This window comes from Ursus arctos, unplaced genomic scaffold (genome assembly GCF_023065955.2).
Source record: "Ursus arctos isolate Adak ecotype North America unplaced genomic scaffold, UrsArc2.0 scaffold_22, whole genome shotgun sequence".
Taxonomy (NCBI): domain Eukaryota; kingdom Metazoa; phylum Chordata; class Mammalia; order Carnivora; family Ursidae; genus Ursus; species Ursus arctos.
The window spans coordinates 54,993,591-55,013,952 of NW_026622897.1; the positions used below are offsets into that span (position 1 = coordinate 54,993,591).

The window sequence follows — 20,362 nt, forward strand, 5'->3', positions numbered from 1 at the left end:
AGCAATTTCAGCCTAAGTATATACCCAAGAGAAACGAAAGCAAGTTTACACAAAAACTTGTACACTAGTGTTTAAAGGAACATTATTCATATCAGGCAAAAAATTGAAAGAACCCATCTATCAGCTGGCAAGTGGTTAAAGTGCGGTATATCCATACAATAGGATGTTGTTTGGCCATAAAAAGGAATGGAAGTACTGGTACACGTTACACCACGGATGAACCTTGAAGACATCATGCTAAGTGAAGAAGCCAGACACAAAAGGCCATGTATTATATTGTTCTGTTTATATTCAGTGTTCAGAATAGGCAAATATATAGAGAGAGAGAAAGTAGATTAGTAATTGGAATAGGGATAAGGGAGCGATGCTTAAAGGATATGGGGTTTCTTTTGGAGGTAATTAAAATGTCCAGAAATGACTGTGGTGATAGTGGCACGTATCCGTGAATATACTGTAAATCATTGAACTGTACACTTTAAATGGGTGGATTTTATGGTATATGTGAGCTTTATCTCAGTAAAGCTACTACCAAAACAATTATTAAAAGAATAAACAGATTTTTGCAAGGCTATTTACCAAATGGTGTACCTCCAAGCTAAAAACTCTAATTACTGTATATAAAGATCTGTATGATGTCCAAAACCACTGAATTGTACGCTTTAAAATGATCGAGATGGCAAAGTTTATGTAATGTGAATTTTACTTCCTTTTTAAAAATATTTATTTATTTGAGAGAGAAAGCAAGCAAGCAGGGGGAGGGGCAGAAGGAGAGGGAGAGAATTTCAAGCAGACTCCCCACTGAACACAGAACCCAGTGTGGGGCTCAGTCTCACAACCCTGAGATCATGACCTGAACCGAAATCCAAAGTCAGATGCTTAACCGACTAAGCCACCCAGGTGCCCCAATTTTATCTCAATTTTTAAAAATCTTTATGCTTAAAAGTCTTAGGAATACAAAATAAATTCAGCAATGAGAGCTCAAGTGAAACAAGTCAGAGCTCAGGTCATTTTTTTTTTTCTAAGCTCCACGCCCAACATGGCCTTGAACTCACAACCCTGAGATTAAGAGTCACATGCACTGCCAACGGAGCCAACCAGGTGCCCACAGAGCTCAGCTCAATTTTGATACCAACTCCCACAGCTGAGAATCCAGAGAGTGGTCAGAATTGCATACTAGCAGGGTGCAGTGAGCACATTGGTTTCTCCAAAGGTCCCACAGAAAGCCATGAAGCAAGGGTTGAAATTTATCAAATCATCAAAATTTTCTCAGTGGAACCTTCAAATGTTGAAGGAAGAGACCACCTCTCTATTATGTGGAACAATGAAGCTGAATTTACTACTTGCTATGCAAAAGAGAATCTCTCTGAACAAACAGAATGAATACATAGGGTTTCGAGAAGTGTGGATTTCAGGGATGGGCAGATTTTCAAAACTGAAAGTGTCTTACAGATTAGCTCGGTTGGGGCTGTGGTATAGAGTGACTGGTGGACTGTGGGGCGCAGGAGGGGAGCTTAACCACTGATGATTGCTGGAGTGAGGCTGTCCCAGACCGGCTGCCTTGCAGAGGTCGGCTGTTGGACCAGGACAGGTTTAGACTGCTGCTCTGGTTACTTGCTTATGGCTTGGAACAAGAGTCAGAGAACAAGCAGTCTTTCCGTTTCTTGAATTTGGAGACTAGGAACTCTTTATTTTCTATCTCTTACTATTTCTGACAGCTACATCACAGTTTAATTCAAATCTTTACCCAGTAGTTCAGTCTGGAGTCATGGAAGTTTTTAACCAGGGGAGTGACATGATGAGATCATTTCTGAACTTGTAAGTCCAGGAGATGGGTTAGAAGGCTGTGGAACATGCTAGATTTTAGGATGTTCTGAGGCATAGCCTTATTAAAAGGAAAGAATGCAGACTTTATGGTGTATCTTCCCGTTCATAAGTTCTGTTTGATGTAGCTTGTCAAAATGCAAGTGTGCCATTTGCCCTCATTTCTGTTCCTGGGTTTCCTCCCATCTCCAAGTGGAAAATTAACATCTATGCCAAGGTAGCAGTGCTGGTGAATATCGAGATTATTTTAATTAATAAATCAGAAGTAACTTAAAAAAACGCATTGATTTGAGGAAAAAAATGCCTTGATTTCTGACCATTTTCTTGGTTTTCTTAGATAATTAAGTTGAAAGCTGAAGCCCGGCTGGACCTGCTAAAGCAGATCGGTGTTTCTGTGGACACATGGCTGAAGAGCGCAATGAATCAAGTAATGGAAGAACTGGAAAATGAACGATGGGCTCGCCTTCCTGCGGTGACCAATAACGGCACTTTACACTCGGTAGGGCTTCTCGTCTTGACTGTGGTGGGCAGACTGTCCTTGAAGGACGCCATTCTCCGACTGTGTAGCCAAACCTGAAAACAGCCAAAATTTAAAAGAAAAAATAATGGTTTTGCTAGCAGTTTGGTTTCTTTTCTTTAGCCTATCAGTAATTGAGTTAAACTTGGTGCAGCAAGAGGGAAAAAGTTGTGTTTTTGTTTTTTTTTTTTTTTTAAGATTTTATTTATTTATTTGACAGAGAGACAGCCAGTGAGAGAGGGAACACAAGCAGGGGGAGTGGGAGAGGAAGAAGCAGGCTCATAGCGGAAGAGCCTGATGTGGGGCTCGATCCCATAACACCGGGATCACGCCCTGAGCCGAAGGCAGACGCTTAACCGCTGTGCCACCCAGGCGCCCCAAGGGCTTTCATGCTCTGCTCACTGTATCTTTCATCAGAGACACAGGGCAGGGATGGTGTAACAAAGGAGGCCAGAGCTCGAGCTGGTGTCTTCTTGCTGCAAGTCCAAGGCTCTTTCCACTCTGATGTCATCCAGTTCAACCCCAGTTTTTCATGTTGGACATCTGAGTGCCAGAAAAGTTCAGTGATTTGCCTGTTACTACATAAGTGTATGTATGATTTCTAGCTGGTCAGAGTAGTTCCTGCTGCTGCCTCCCCACCCATTACTGTCTTTCTCATCCTGTTTATTTCCTTATGGCATTTATGACTGTATGTACTTATCTTCTTTATTTGTTTTCTTTGTCTGTCTTCCTCTCTGGAATGTAATTTCCATGCCTCCCTGATTTACTGCTGTGCACAGCAGAGTGCTTGGCACATAGTGGGTACTCAGTAAATGTCCGTTGAAGGAAGAAATGAAAGGATGGATGGATGAATAGATGGAGTAGTGGCAAACTAGAAGCTAAAACTTTAATCTCTCAACTTCCTACTGTATCCGTACTGCTGCTTCAGTGCTTGTGTCCTTCACATAAAAGGCATCCTTGCTAGAGAAATTGGCTGAAGTTTAAGAACATTCCCGAAAGTTTTGTCAGTTTTTTCACATAGCATTGTGATTTTCTAATGGGAATACACTTGCACATTTAACAAAGATTGTGTGTGGGTATGCATTTTAAGGAAAAGCAGTCTATTGAAAGTTTATTTTTATTAACTGTTACTATTAACCATTAACTGTTTGTTTTTATTACTATTAATGATAATCCGGCTAGGGAAAGTAGGCACACATCACCCACTTGACTTTGGGGTTTAGAAGAGCTTGCCCCGTTTTCAGTACAACCGAGTTGCTCCATATCATGGAATATCTCTTCCTAATGCATCTTTTGAATGTCGCAGTTTCCATCTACTTCAGGTTATTTTGTTGTACAGAACTTAGGATGACAGCAAATTCCAGGCACAAACGTTCTTTCGGCATCTTCAGTGGCACTGTTGGCAACCAATCAAATGCATGATTTCCCTTGGACTAGTGCCCTTTCTAACTAAGTCAACTGGGCAGGCATTTATCACTTCAGTATGTGACTACTTCCTGGGCATACTGAAAATGAACAAGACTTGGTCTCTCTCCTTGAAGCCCATAGGTGGTAGAGCAGATAGACCTTTATAAGATCTTAGTGATACATGGTAGTGTATGACTGGGCTACTCTGTGCCAAACTTGAAATTGATTGCTCCTAACTCATCAGAGCACCTTGGGAAAAAAAGTCACTTCTCTCTGGGTTTCAGAGAGAAAGTTAAATGATTCTAAGATCCCTTCCGATTCCAAAATTTTATGATTTTGTGAAATGCTATCAGAAAAGCTCAATACCAGATAGAAAAATAGGAAAGATGTTTGCCCCATGAAGGAAATGGCAGTTGAGATAGTCCTTGAAGAATTTCAACAGGAGATAAGGAAGGGCTTCTGAGTGTGAAGGCAGGAGATGAAGAAGATATGCCTAGTACAGTCTGTCAATGAGTAGTGCATTCTGATAGTAAGTGTTGAGAACTGTCCAAAGATACCCGCTCATCTCGGAACATCATATCCTCTGTGAAGGGAGCATTTTGCAATCGCTCCCCCACTCTTTTCTTCCCTCTAGTCAGTATTATGGAGCCTGTGTCATCCCGCTTTCAGCTGAAGGATGTATTTTGTGGAAGCTGTACTAACAATACATTAGTGCCCCCCTTATTCATGGCGTCACTTCTCCTGGTTTCAGTTGCTATGGTCAACCATGGAAACAACTCTCTGGAAGCAGGTGATCCTCCTTCTGACTTATTGTCAGAAGGTCAGTAGTAGCTTCATGCTGCATTACAGTGCCTGTATCATTCACCTCACTTCATCTCATCACGTAGGCATTTTATCATCTCATCACAAGAAGGGTAAATATAGTACAATAAGATATTTTGAGAGAGAGAGACCACATTCATATAACTTTTATTACAGTATATTGTTGTGATTGTTGTATTCTATTATTAGTTGTTGTTTATCTCTTACTGGGCCTAATTTATAAATTAAACTGTAGCATATGTATATACGGGTAGGAAAAAACATAGTCTGTGGAGTTTGGTACAGTCCGCGGTTTCAAACATCCACGGGGGGTCTTTTAACCTATTCCCCACGGAGAAGGAGGAGAGGCTACTGAATAAATAAAGGAGAGATCAGATGTAGGCACGAAATAGCTTAATGAAGTCCCAGTATTTATTTAACCTGCTTTTAAATGACAGCACTGAAATAATCTAGAAGGATTTGTATCTCTTCACACTGGCAGCTAGCTGGCTAGGAGCATGAAGCAGAAATACACATCTGGGGACCAAATTATTTCTTCCATTATAGATGCCAACAAAAGCATTAGTCATCAAGTTTAGAGTTCCCTTCCATCTGGAAAACATGGTTAATTCTAGTGTTAGACATTAACAGTGCAAAGGGCTTTATTAGAAGATAAATATTTTTAAAACATGCAGTCTATTTACCTTATAGAATAAGGAAGAAACTAAACTTCCTTGGGTATTAACTCCTTGCCTTCTGTATTATGCTCTGGTACAGAATGTAGGATTTGGAAGAAAAAGAGAAAAAGAATCACAGACTGTAGCACCATTTTTTAAAAAGAGAGCAGGCTACTACTATAGTTATTCAGCTGATGGTTAACTAGAGCTCATACATAACTACCCGTGGTTAGATGGCTACTAGTAGCCCAGTCAGCCTTTCTGTCCATCATTCCTCCCTTCTCTTATTTCCCTTTCTTCTCTTACTCAAAAGCCCACACCCAGTTTACGACCTAATTTTGAAATTGTATGAATTTTAGAATAGAAAAAGTTATATAACTAGATTACCAAAAAAATCAGAAAGTTCAGTAGAGAAGAAAATGACCAAAAGCTCCATTATTATTAACGCCGCTGTTAGCAGCCTCATGTAATTCCATCCTCTTTCTACTATTCTTTTTTTTTAAGATTTTATTTTTCATTTATTTGAGAGAGAGAGTGTGAGTGGGGTTGAGGGGGAGCTGAGGGAGAAGGAGAAGCAGGCTCCCCACTGAGCAGGGGGCCGAAAAGGGCCGATCCCAGGACCCCAGGATCATGACCTGAGCTAAAGGCAGATGCTTAACCAACTGAGCCACCCAGGAGCCCCTTCTATTCTTTTTTTTTAAATACACTTATCATAATAAAGTTAATTTTGTGTATTTTTCCATCTAACATTCCATTTTGCTGGATGATCTCCATAATCATTCTTTTACCATCTGCATAGTACTCAACCCAGAAGACATACCATAATTCACTTAACTGTTCTCTTACAGGTTCAATATTTAGATTGCTTCAAGTTCGTCTAAATAAATAATATTCTAAAAATATTTGTGTACATATTTATTTTTCTCACACGGGATTTTTTCTGTAACATAGATTCTTAGAAGTAGAATTAATAAGTCGGGGGTGCCTGGCTGGCTCAGTCATTGGACTCTTGATCTTGGGGTTGTAAGTTGGAGCCTCACATTGGATGTAGAGATTGCTTAAAAATAAAAAATAGGGGCTCCTGGGTAGCGCAGTCGTTGGGCGTCTGCCTTCGACTCAGGGCGTGATCCCGGCGATCTGGGATCGAGCCCCACATCAGGCTCCTCCACTGGGAGCCTGCTTCTTCCTCTCCCACTCCCCCTGCTTGTGTTCCCTCTCTCGCTGGCTGTCTCTCTGTCGAATAAATAAATTTAAAAAAATCTTTAAAAAAAAATTTAAAAAATAAAAAATAATTAGGTCAGAGATTTATAGTTCTTTGTTTTAAGATTGGTTTCTGTTCTTTCAGTTATTTCCCGTAGGTTCTCAAACTATAGCTGACAGTGTTTACATGACTTCCTTGTCTCCAGCCGTTTCCCCCAACTATTATACACAGACATCCTGACATCCACTTTGTTGTGCAGCCTCCCTAAGAGTGTGAGCATTTTGCAGAGTTGCATAGAAATAAATTCTGACCTCCCTCATTGTGAAGACCATGCTGAATAATGTGTTTGAAAGTCAAGGAAACTAAATATTTTTAAGCATCAGGATAGTGGTTTAGTTCCCATCTGCCTCATTAATGCCCAATAGTCCTTGCAGTGTAATGAAATATGAAAGTCAGTTTTGGGCTTGCACTAATCCCAAAGAAAGGAAACAATGGATTTTTGTAAGAAAATAAATGTAAACTGTAGAAAATAATAGAATGTATCTGCAGAAATCTTCGGGCACTTCTGTATTTACAGTTTTTCCAAATGGGCAGTGGTCTTTTTATTGAATTAAACTCTATGCCCAAATAGCCCACACTATTAGTGAAATTGACATTTCATAATTTCAGTAGGATCAATTTAATTCAATTCAGCAAGCATGTATTGAACCAGCACCACTCATGAGAGACCCTTTGCTAGGTGCTGGGGGTTATCAAACTGAGTATAGTGTCTGCTGAGTTTGTATCCACAGATTAAGAGAACCAGTCTCACTGACAGCCAAGACCAAAAAGATGGGCATTGAAAAGATGTGGAGAATCTCACTTCCAGGAGAAGTTCTTTGACTTTCTGCATAGCCCTAAGAACAAGTCAATTGCCTGACATAAATCCTTATTCATAGTACATGTTCAAAAACATTAATCTGAACCTCAAGATAAGTAGTTTCATTCTACCAACTAAGCTTAAAATACTACTAAAAGGAGGGAGTTCACAGATAAAGCATCTGTTTTGTACCAGGTACTGTGTCAGGCACATTCATACACTATCCCAGTTAATGATCACAACAATTTTCAATGTATTCACGGATGAGGACTTGGACTTAGAAGAATTAGATATCTTGCCCAAAGGCACACAGCTAGTGTGGAGAGAGCTAGGATTTGAACCCAGATGGATTTCCCGCTAAAGCCTTGCTCTTTACCGTACTTTCTTACTCTGTGGACGACCCTTTATTCCTCTAACCTTTCTCATGATTCAGTGTCATTGCTGTGCATTCCTTCTTTTCTTTTTCTTTTTATTTTAGCTTCTGTTGAATCATCATTGAATGTCCTATTTTCAATGTAATTAATGGTCTTGTAGTGTCTTCAAGTACTGTGTGGCCCACTGTCATTAAAATTCCCAAGCTTTGGAATGCGGGTGGCTCAGTTGGTTAAGCATCTGCCTTCAGCTCAGGTGGTGATCCAAGGCCCTGCGATCAAGTCCCCACACCAGGCTCCTTGCTCAGCAGGGGGGAGCCTGCTTCTCCCTCTGCCTGCGGCTTCCCCTGCTTGTGCTCCTGCTGTCTCTCTGACATATAAATAAAATATTTTTAAAAAATTAAAAAAAACAAAGTTCCCAAGCTTTACTATATTTTTTAACAGCTTTGCTGGGGTATAATTGATACATAATAGGCTGCACATATTTAAAGTTACACGATATATTTTGGCATATGTATACACCAGTGAAAACCTTGCCACAATTAATTTAATGAACGTATCGGGGCACCTGTGTGGCTCAGTTGTTTAAGGGACTGCCTTCAGCTCAGGTCATGATCCCAGGGTCCTGAGATCGAGCCCCACATTGCGCTCCCTGCTCAGCGGGAAGCCTGCTTCTCCCTCTCCCTCTGCCCCTCCTCCTACTTGTGCTCTCTCTCACTCACACTTTGTCCCTCAAATAAATAAATAAATAATCTTAAAAAAAAAAAAAAAAAGATAACGAACATATCCACCACCCTCAAAAGTTTCCTCATGCTCCTTCCAGGCCTTTAATCAACCGCTGATCTGCTCTCATTATGGATTAGTTTGCATTTCCTAGAATTTTGTATAAACAGAATCATACAATGTGTACTTTTTCTTTTTTTGGTCTGTCTGCTTTCACTCGGCATGGTTATTTTGAGGATCATCCGTCTCGTTGAATGTATCAGTAGCTCATTGCATTCTTTTCTTGTTGAGTAGTACTCCATTGTTTGAGTATACCACAGTTCACCCAATGATGGGCATTTAGGTTTTGGGGGAACTGTTACTAAAATTGCTATGAACTTATGTTTTGAGTGGACCAGGCAGTGGGTATATGTTTGATATTTTAAGAAACTGCCGAACTGTTTTCCAAAGTGACTGTACCATTTTACATTCCCATCAATAGGCTACTAGTGTTCTCGCCCACACTTAGTATGGTCAGTCTTTTTAATTTTAGACATTCTGATAGGTGTGCAGTAGTGTATCATTGTAATTTTATTTTGCATTTCACTGATAATGTTGAACATCTTTTCATATGCTCATTTGCCATGTGTATATCTTCTTTGGTGAAGTGTCTGTTCAAATCTCTTGCCCATATTTTATTGGGTTGTTTGTTTTCTTTTTATTACGTTTTGAGAGTTCTTTTTATATTCTCTATATAAACCCTTTACCAGATAAATGGTTAACATAATTTTCTCCCAAACCAAGTCTAAGGCTTGTCTTTTCATTTTAACAATATCTTTCAAAGAGCATACATTTTTAATTTTGATGAAGTCCAACTTAGTATTTTTTTCTTTTGTGGACCATGCTATGGTGTGGTGTGGTGGCTTTGATAAAAGGCTATGATTTCTTTGACAAATCCTTGCCAAACCCAAGGTCATAAAGATTTTTGCCTATATTTTCTTCCGGAAATTTTACAGTTTCAGGTTATACATTTAAACCTATGATTCAGTGTTAGTTAATCTTTATATAAGAATGAGTAAAAGTTCTTTTTTGTTGTTGAAATGACTGCCCTTTTGGGGCACCTGGGTGGCACAGCAGTTAAGCGTCTGCCTTCGGCTCAGGGCGTGATCCCGGCGTTATGGGATCGAGCCCCACATCAGGCTCCTCTGCTATGAGCCTGCTTCTTCCTCTCCCACTCCCCCTGCTTGTGTTCCCTCTCTCGCTGGCTGTCTCTATCTCTGTCAAATAAATAAATAAAATCTTTAAAAAAAAAAAAAGACTGCCCTTTTTCCACTGAATTACCTTCACATCTTTCTCAAAAATCAATTAAACCTGTATGTGTGGATTTATTTTCAGACTTTTTCCTCTGTTCCACTGATGTATTTATCTAGCTTGATGCCAGTACTATACTGTTTTGATTAATGTAACTTCATAACTAGCCTTTAAAGTTAAGTAGTATAAATCCTTCAACTTTCTTCTCTCTCTCTCTCTCTCTTTTTTCTTTTAACTTTTAAATCCAGTTTAGTTAACCTCTAATTTTCTTCTTCTTTCTCAAGGTTGTTTTGGATGATCTGGGTCCTTTGCATTTCCATGTGAATTTAAAATCAGTTTCCTACCTAGCAGGTAGAAAACCCACCAGGATTTTTTTTTTAATAGGATTGTGATGAATCTGTAGGTCAGTTTGAAAGCAGCTGATACCTGAATGACGTTGAGTCTTCAAGTACATTAACGTAATACCTTTCCACTTATTTAGGTCTTTAATTTTGCTCAGCAATATTTTGTAGTTTTCAGTGTATAGGTCTTGCACATCTTTTTTCAGATGTGACTATTTTATAGTTTTTGGTGCTATTGTAATTTTTTTAATTTTAATTTCCAATTGTTCATTGCTAGCACATAGAAATAAGATTGGTTTTTGCATATTGATCTTGTATCCTGCAACTCTACTAAACTCATTTATTAGTTATAATAGCTTTTGTGTAGATTTTCTATGTAATCATGTTACCTGCATATTAAGACATTTTTACTGCTTCCTTTTTTCCCCTTACTGTAACAACTAGAATCTCCAGTACAATGCTGAATCGAAGTGGTTGGAGCTGACAGATGTCCTTGCCTTGTTGCTGCACTTAGGGAGAAAGCATGCAGTCTTTCACCATTAAGTGTGTTTAACAGTAGGGTTTTTGTAGATGTCCTTTGCCATGTTGAGGAGTTTCCTCTATTCCTATTTAGTTGGCTGACAGCAGTGAATGTTGGATCTTGTTGAATGATTTTTCTTTTTTAGTTTGTTTATATGATAGATTGCATTGATGATTTTTCAGCTATTAAACCAGCTTTGCATTACTGATAAACTCCACTTGAATCATGATATGTTACCCTTTTTATATATTGATTGGAATTGATTTGTTAAAATTTCCATAAGCATTTTTATATTTCTGTTCATGGCAAATACTAGTCTATCTAGTATCTTCTTCTCTTGTAATGTTTGTTTTACAATGATTTGAAAAGTGTCCCTTTCTCTTCTGTTTTCTGGAAGTTAATGTACAATTGTGTATTCAGAATTTTTCTTCCGTAAATGTTTGCTGTAATTCATCAGGTAGTTATCTGAGCCTAGAGTTTTCTTTGTGGAAGTTTTTTGTTTTTTTGTTTTTTTTAACAAACTCCATTTCTTCAGTAGATAGAGGGTTAGTCAGGTTATTCTTCTTGAGTGGACTTTGATCAGTTTTGTCCTTCAAGGAGTTTGTCCATTCTAAGTTGGCCAAATTTATCGAAACAGATTATTTACAATATTCCTTTGTTATTCTTTGATTATCTAGAGAACCTGTAGTGTGGTATCATTTCTCATTCTTGATACTGGTTATTTATGTCTCCACTTTTTTCCTGATCATTCCACTAGAGGTTTATCCATTTGATGGATCTTCACAAAGAAACAGCTTTTAACGTCATTGATTTTTTTTCTCCCTATTGTTTTTCTCTTTTCTGTTGCATTGATTTCTGCTCTGGTTTTTAATACCTTTCCGATGCGTTAGGATTTAAATAGTTGTTTCCTAAGTTGAGGAGACTGTTTCCCATCCCCCAGGGAGCACTGTGTTTCAGTGCATGATCTCCACTGTTCGTAGGTTTTGAGCAGTTCTTTAGTTGTTCTGGAAGGAGTTTAAATCTGGTCCTTGATACTCCATCTAACCTGGAAGCAGAAATCCATGTTGCTGATATTTTCAACGTCATCCTTTATAATCTACTTGTGTTGTATTTGGAATGATGTTCAGTGTGGTCACTTCTTTGTCCAAATGAAACTCAGAAGTTCTGCTAGTCAGTTACAAGGAGCTGCCTTCCTCTATATTGAATATCAGCAATTCTTTATGTAATTTCTTCTTTCCTCATCAAAAAATAATAATAATAATGATTTATTAAGTACGTTCTATGTATCTAGCATGTGTTATGGGTTTAATATGCTACCTCATTTAATCCTTATGATAACCCTATGAAGAAGTAATTGTCTTCATTGTAAGTTGAGAAGTTAAGTAATTTGCCCAGGGTAACACAACAGTAAATGGTATAGTCAGCATTCAAACTCAGGTCTGTCAGACCCCAGGACCCAGTATTGCTTTCTAGTTCATTACAGCACCATAAAGCTGATGAAACCCTTCAGAGGTTATTTTGCTGAGTACAAAGAGATGGCTACTAATACCAACTCAGAAAGCTTTTTCTTATCTGCCCTTGCGAAGAGAGTAAGCATTTTACAACACTAAGAAAGGAAAAACATGAGTACAGCTAGAAAGAATAGTTTTAATTGAAGCTCTGTCAGGTGACAGGAAGGAAAAGGGCTAAGAGAGCTATTGTTAAGAAACAGAGGAAGAATGTGATTTTAGAAATGCTGGGTCAAGAAAACATTGTAACAGCGAAGTTACAGAGGGTGAAAGAAGGAAAAAGCAGAAGTTATTCAGCAGTGACATACTTTGGAAAGCTGCTGGAGTGATGAAAAAGCACATGGCCCTGACCCCTGTTGCTGTCAGTGCAACTTCTCATTCCCTTCATGAGAATCAGACAATGAACTCAGAATAAAGGGGAAAGAAAGGAATGTTTAGTATCAAACAGTGTTGCCAAGATAAGATGTTGTGGATTGATTCCCAGTGCCACAGCACACTGCATATTAACATTCCTTATATATTTTTGGAAACATGTTCTACCCACATTGGCTTTAACTTTAGTTTTTACAGGTGTATGGGTGTTTTGTGTTGTTTTGTTGAAATGCCCAGTTCTGGGTTTTCTTTTAATGTCTGTAACCTTTACTAGAGTATGAAAGCAGTGTCTTCTGTGTAAATATGTTTACATTTTATGGCGATTTCTAGCATGTGATCCCCGTCTTCTGTATGACATGGTGCCCTTTTAGAAAACGGTGGTGTCATAGCCTGAGATGATATGAAAGGTCAGGATTTCAGCCTTACTTTGTCATTGACCTGACTGACCGTAGATTAATTTTTTGTAAGATGAGGCACATAATTATCTCACTCAACTGTGAAGAATTTCCAGGAGTAGTTATACATGAGAATATTACAAGGGCTTTGAAATGTAGGCAATACATTTAACAGGAAATATATGCCATTTATTCTTTTAGAAGGCTCTATAGAATTGTACTAGGGAAATAACAGTTAAGAATAGAGTCCGTTTTAAACATTAATAATTACTCAAGAGAAATCACTTTAATTCATTAAAAAGTAGAATTGGACAATATAGGTAGCCTCTGTGTTGCAGCTCGCTGAATGCCAGGAAGGCTTCCCTGACCTTCTCCAAACACCTCTTCCTATTCACAGGCCCCCTGCGCACTCAGCATTTAGTGGTGGCAGTTTCTCCACTCTAGAGTATGAGCTCATGCAAAGCGAACTCTCTCCTTCGTTTCCTGTCTACGAGCCTAGCACAGTGTTCGGCTTATTGGAGGGATTTGATATTTCGGTTATTCGTTCTGTTGTGAGGCCTAATTCCGACTGTCCAGTCCTTCCATCTTTAATGTTGTAAACATGCATGCCTTTGCATATCTGAACATGGGAAAAAGTAGCTAAATAAATGCTTATGTGTACCTAGAGACAAAGAAACTTTGCCTGCTTTGTTTCCTGTTTGTTGGATTTTTAGTTTAGAAACTAAGACATGCTTATCAGAGAGTACGGAGGTGCATAAAACACAAGTCAGCCATCTCTGTTCTCCAGTCTTTGTTTTTCTTACTCCGCCTCACCCTTGTCAGATAGTTATGTTCACATAAATACTATTTGTACTTTAATATTATGAACAGTACTCTAGGTAAATACATTTTTTATACCAAATTATTGAAGACTGTACTGAAAGTGAACAACAGAATCCTCATATGGGTACAGAATGGTTGTGAGGGTACGTTGTTCACCTTCATGGCCTTGTGGCTGACCGGGAGCCATGCTTGCTGCTGCGGCCCAGCGTCACAAGAGAGTACCGTACCCCATGTTGCCAGCCTGGGGAAAAAGATCACAACTTAAAGTATGGTTTCTACTAAATGTGTATTGCTTTCGCACCACCACAAAATTGAAAAACTGTAAGTCAAGCTATTGCAAGTCGGGGACCATCTGTAATTTACATGAGATATTCAGCACTTTATTTTTACAAAATAGTTTTTGTATTAGGTGGTGTTGCCCAACCGTAGGCCAACGTAAGTGTTCGGAGCGCGTTTAAGGCGGCCTGAGCTAAGCTATGATGTTCAGTAGGTTAAGTGTATTGAATGCATTTTCAACTCAGGATATTTTTCAACTTATGATGGGTTTATTTGGACATAACCCCATTATGAGTCAAGTAAGATCTATAGTCTCACCTCCTGATGCTTTTATTTCTCCATAAGGGATTCACAAAAGTGAAATCGCTAGATCCGGTGGTATGTTTAGTTTTTAATTTCAGTAGGCCGGTGTTTTTTTTAAGGATGTATCAATTTACATTTCTACCAACAGTAGAAGAAAGCCTGTTTCTGCAAATCCTTGGTAGCATTTAGAAATCTTTCTAACGTTTCCCCATCTGATCAGTTTAAAATGGTAAGAGGCCTTTATTAGTATTTAACAGTGAAAACAGAAACGACACTGATAAACGTTTCTTATATATTTGAAAGACATTTTACTCTTGGGTTTTTTTGTTTGTTTTTAAGACCTGGTCCTTTCGGGACACCTGGCTGGCTCGGTCAGTGGAGCATGGGACTCTTGATCTCGGGGTTGTGAGTTTGAGCCCCACATTGCATGTAGAGATTACTCAAAAATAAAATCTGCTTTCCGCCATCTTTCTGTGCTGCCATAAAGATACGCATGGATGTCCTGGCAGATGCTCTCAAGAGCATTAACGATGCTGAAAAGGGAGGCAGACGCCAGGTTCTTATTAGACCGTGCTCCAAAGTCATTGCCCGGTTTCTCACTGTGGTGTTGAAGCGTGGTTACACGGGCAAACTTCAGATCACCGATGATCACAGAGCTGGTGAGATTGTTATGAGCCTCACAGGCTCGTTAAACAAGCGTGGAGTGATCAGCCTCAGATTTGATGTGTAACTGAAAGATCTAGAAAAATGGCAGAATAACCTGCTCCCGTCCCACTAGTTTGGTTTCATTGTACTGACAACCTCCGCTGGCATCACGGACCATGAAGAAGCAAGATGAAAACACAGGAGGGAAAATCCTGGGATTCTCTTTCTAGGGATGTAATACATACATGCGAATAAAATGCCTCAATAGAAAAAGAAATAAAAAAAAAAAATCTTAGGGGCACCTGGGTGGCTCAGCCGGTTAAGCATCCAACTCTTGGTTTCGGCTCACGTCATGATCTCAGGGTTGCGAGATCGAGCCCCATGTCAGGCTCTATGCTGGTCGTGAAGCCTGCTTAAGATTGTCTCTCTCCCCCTGCCCTCCCCCCTCACGTGCGCACACAGTCGTGCTCTCGCTCACTCTCTCAAAATAAAAATAATGAAAATAAAATCTTAAAAAAAGAAACCTAGTCTTTTCATAACAGGAAAAATGCAAATGAGCATAGATACTTTTTTCTATGTGCAATTGAGTAAGTAAATTACAGTTTGAAACAATCAGATTTTAAGTGTTTTTTCCTGCTTTCAGCCACTGTCTTGAAGTAAGCAAGCTAGCCAATGGCTTCTAATTTTCCCTAGCTCAATGCAGATCCTGAAAGAGAAGAAGGAGAAGAGTTTGAAGACAATATGGATGTTTTTGATGACAGCAGTTCCAGCCCTTCTGGCACATTAAGAAATTATCCACTCACCTGCAAAGTGGTTTATTCCTACAAGGTGTGTATTTCTCTAACCTATGGCTCATATTAGATTGTGGCAACTCTGCAGACACATGTGACTGTCTACCCAGCCTCTCATACTGTGCTTACTATAAAATTGGTGTTCAGGTAACATTAGAGACAATATAATGGTGAACAGTCTAGGCTCTGACATCAGACTGTCTGGATAAAATCCTGTCTCTGCCACTTACAAGCTATATGACCGCACCAGTCCCTTGGTCTCTGTGAGCCTCAGTTTTCTTATCTGTATTATGGGGATAATATCATAGGGTAGTTTGAAGATTAAGTGAGATAACACTTTTATAGCAAAGTACTTAGCACAGTGCCTGGCATCTAGTAAATTTTCAGTAAATCGAAATCTTACCCTTATTATCACTTGCCTGCTTTGGCACAAGACCCTTCCATTAGGACGACCCTCCAAACTGATACTAAATTACTTTACAAAACACTTTTGTTAAACTTCACCTTTCCTAATCTTAATATAACCACCTCTTGTTTCCACGGTAAGCAGGGACCTAGATAGATAGATGCCAGAATTTCAAAACCTAATTTGGTGTAATCGTTCTTCATCTCTCTCACCCTGCTCTACTTTCACATAAACTTTTTACTCATACAAAGTAAATTACGTTTCCCTCCACTCAGCCAGTCCATCAACCAGCCCTATCGACTCTACCTCCAAAACATATCCTGAATCCATTCACTTTTCACCATCTTGGTATAGACCATTGCTTCAATTACTGTAAAAGAAAAAAAAACATAATTGATATCCCTTCTCCATACTTACGTCCCTCCCAACAGTCTGTTGTCCACTCTGCAGCCAGAATTATCTTTAACACATAAAGGAGATTATTTTATTCCCTTGCCTAAAAACCTTTAAGAAGCTTTCCATCACACACAGAAAAACAAACTCTTCCCGAGGGTCTGAAATGTTCCGATTGGTCTGGCCCCTGACAGTCTCCCTAGCTTCATGTCAGACCATTCCCCTAACCAGCCCACTGACCACGCATTAGCCACTGTGGCACCATGCTCCTTCCTAACTTGACACCTTCGCACTTGCTGCTCTCTCTGCCTGGAACTATCTTTCCCCAGGTTTTGGTTGGCTGCATACTGTTCTTGATTGAGGCTTGGCCCAAACAGTGCCTCCTCAGGTCCCCTCCGATGACCTAAGTATAAGCCAGCTTCTCATTCACTACTCTCTTCCCATTGCCCTTTTCCCTCTTTTATTTACTATATAGCACTTATCACCAGCCAAACTTAATCTCATTGTTTCCATATTTCTGTGTCTTGACTCCCCACTAAAGGTCCGTAACAGCAGAAACCTTGTCTGTATCTGGGTACCTTGTCTGTGTGTCTTCAGCACGCAGAATGGTACCTGGCACACAGCAGTCCTCAGTAAATAATTGTGCATGAATAAATGAATGCTATAAGGAAGGGGTAAGTGAATGAATCCCCCTCCTGCTCCTGTGCTGATGGACACTCAGTGCTTGAGGGACGACAAGGAAGCTTGAGGAAGTGTCTGGAGAGGATCTTCAACCCCGTACATGGGGATGGTCTCACTCCCGTCGTCTCTGGATGGCCAGAACTTCGCAGTATATACTCCTCAACATCAGTGATCCCCACATTTGTTAGTTTAACATCCTTTCGTGATATACTTAAATTACGAATACTTTCTCTTTTCTAAAAGGGTTGGGGGTTTTTTCTGAAGTAAACTAAGTTTACTGTAAAATACAAACAATTTTGAAAATTTCAGGGCATCTTCTGAGAGAGTTGGAAAGGTGTTACAGAGTAGTATAAAACTAGGGTTGGGAATGTTTTCCCATCTCACCTCTTAATATTATATTTACTTTGAAGTTCCAGAATTAAAATTGAAGGTCCTTAAATGGAGAGGATCCCAAGAGTCTGAGTGATTATAAATAGCTCACATCCATCCAACAGTCCCTCTTTTGGCATATGCCAGGCACGTCTCTATGATAAAGCAGACTGTAAAAATCTATTTAACTAGTTAATCACTGAACAAACATTTAGTGCCCAATATGTGATGAGTTTCAGGGGTGCAAGAATTAATGTGACACAATTCCTGCCTGCCCCCAGAATGTATAGTATGGGGGGGGGTAAATGTTAAGCTGGAAAATAGAATATGTATAAAAATATTTATAGTAGAGGTTAAAACTGCTAATTCTTCCTGTGATAGGAAAAATTTCATAGATGAGGTGGCACTTAAATTAGGTCATGAATAAGATCTTACTAAATACAGGGGCCCCTGGGTGGCTCAGCCGTTAAGCGTCTGCCTTCGGCTCAGGTCATGATCCCAGGGTCCTGGGATCAAGCCCCGCATTGGGCTCCCTGCTCGGCGGGAAGCCTGCGTCTCCCTCTCACACTCCCCTTGCTTGTGTTCCCTCTCTCGCTGTGTCTCTCTCTGTCAAATAAATAAATAAAATCTTAAAAAAAAAAAAAAGATCTTACTAAATACAGTGAGAAGGGAAAGAGACTTCTAAGCAGAAAGAACAGCAGATACAGAGACACAGTTTGCTGAGAATATGGGGTGTTCGGGAAATGTTTCATTCAGTAGTGGGTGAGCATCAAGTGTGGGGATTAGAGCAGCTGGAAATAAAGATGTTTACTGTAGATAGTAAAGGGCCTTGGAGACCAGCTGAAGTATAGTTTTTATCCTGGCTGGTAGGAACCTATGGATGTCCTAAAACCTGACTGGGTTTTTAAGAGGGTAACCTTGGTCATGGTATAGATACATGATAGGTTAGAGAGAAGTGAACTATAAGCCTAATGGTGGTTCCTATAGTCCAGACCTGGAAAGGAGGCCTGGATTAATCTGGTGAGAACAAAGAAAAGTTTTATTTAAGGATTAAAATCAGAAGCCTTAAAAATGTTCATAACCCTTGACCCTACTAGAATATATCTTAAGGAAATGATCCGCAATATAGAAGAAGGTTTTGGATACAAAATATTCTTTCATCATAATACTATTTTATAATAGCTCAACAAAGTTGGCTGTCCGATAAGGGAATAGTTAAATAGATTAACCATTCATATAATATAGTAATATACATAAAATATTATGAAGATAATTGAAAATTACATTAATGAGAGGTTTTCTATGTAAGAAGAAATGATCTGTGATGCCGGAAGTGTAAGATGCCAGATTACGTGTACCTTCAGATTTCAGTTACACATATTTCCAGCTTTTCTACAACAAATGTGTATTATTTTAATCAGGAAAAAGCACATTGTTTTAAAAGAAAATGGGAAGCTTAGAGAGATAGTGGTGGGAATGGAGGACATGGCTGCTTCTAGAGTTGTGGTTGTCACTGGGTATTCGGACTTCAGGAGGCAGTGTGAGAGCATGTGTTTATTTAATAAGCATTTCCGGACCACTTGCTCTCTGTAGTTGGGACAAATGAGAAGAATTACATTCCCTGCATTAAGTAAGTCATTCTAGTGGGAACCTATGGGGCAAACAACTAAGCAGAGTGCGGCGGTAATTCGGTATTCGTGGTAGTTAGAGAAACGCGCGGGCCTTACAACAAAAGGAGGAAGAAGCCACCGGCTCACTGTGGGTGGTCTGGAAAAACATGATAGCTGGGTCTCAAATCTTGAGTAATCGTCTTAACTACCCTCTGTGGAATATGATATGCCTGGTACCATATTTATGTTATTCTAATCTCTTCAGTGACCCAGTATGGAAGATATTATCAACCAACCCATTAATTCAACAAATATTAATTGAGTACCTTCCATGTAATATCCTGTGCTCTTTTCTAGGCTTAGGGTTATGGCATTGATGAATACAGACAAAAATCTCTGTTTTCATGGAGCTTACATTCTAATAGGAATAAAAAAGAAAACTGAGGCTCAGAGATGTCTTATGGTCACTTGAACCCACAGTCCTCTAAATCTAGTCACCAGATGGGAAAGAGGGAGCGGGGCAGCTGAAAAGAAGGAACAGCCTGGTAAAAGCGTAGAGACAAGGAGTAACATGATGTGTTCCAGAGAATAGGGAATAGGGTGTGGGGCCAAAGCACGGAGAGACCACAGTGACGGGATTCGATAGAGTCTTGAGATCCATGCAGAGGACTTGACCTTGTCAGTGGAAGAACTGGTCACTGTTTGGGGATGGTCTGATCAACCTAGTATCAGCCGATATTATATAATAGCACTGAACAGCGTGTATGGACCTCCGTGACTTCTTTACAAGGGCAGCAGTATATTTTAAAGTGTTCTTATCCTTCCTGCTTTGTTCTCACACACATTGATGCCCAGTTCTATTGATAACTTTTTAAAGTCTTGCCATGGAGTTAGGGAAGATGTCTTTGTTATATTGTTGCCTTTTGCTGGTATAGTCAAAGCACAGTGCGGTTTTAAATTAGCAAAGAAATTCCATTGGAAAATCTGTTGTGAATCAATGAGATTTTTTTCCTCGATTTTGAAATCAGGTAATTTACTTAAAATTCTGGTCCTGGAGTATTTCTGTGACTGGTCAGCCGTTTTCCGTGCTATTTGAATATCTCAAGCAGCTGTGGCAACATCCAGAATCTGAGTTTGATGGAATATTATAATGCACGTGAATGAGAAATGAGTCTTAATAAAGTGACCCGTTTTCTTGTCTTATTTTTGCTTGTGTAACTTGGAGATGTTTTACATTTGAAGATTGTGAGATTTGAAAAACTA

General features: G+C 39.4%; 1 protein-coding gene and 1 pseudogene across 3 annotated transcripts in view; both read left to right on the plus strand.

Annotated features, from left to right (window-relative positions):
• FCHSD2 (FCH and double SH3 domains 2) overlaps nt 1-20,362 on the plus strand; it is a 266,732-nt gene that overhangs the window by 238,878 nt on the left and 7,492 nt on the right. For all 3 annotated transcript variants that reach the window (XM_026518037.4, XM_057317025.1, XM_026518038.4), the window contains exons 13-14: nt 2,159-2,320; nt 15,543-15,677. In XM_026518037.4, coding sequence (XP_026373822.1) covers nt 2,159-2,320; nt 15,543-15,677 — 297 coding nt within the window. The remainder of the gene's footprint in view (nt 1-2,158; nt 2,321-15,542; nt 15,678-20,362) is intronic.
• On the plus strand, nt 14,641-15,536 carry LOC113269282 (40S ribosomal protein S15a-like; annotated as a pseudogene).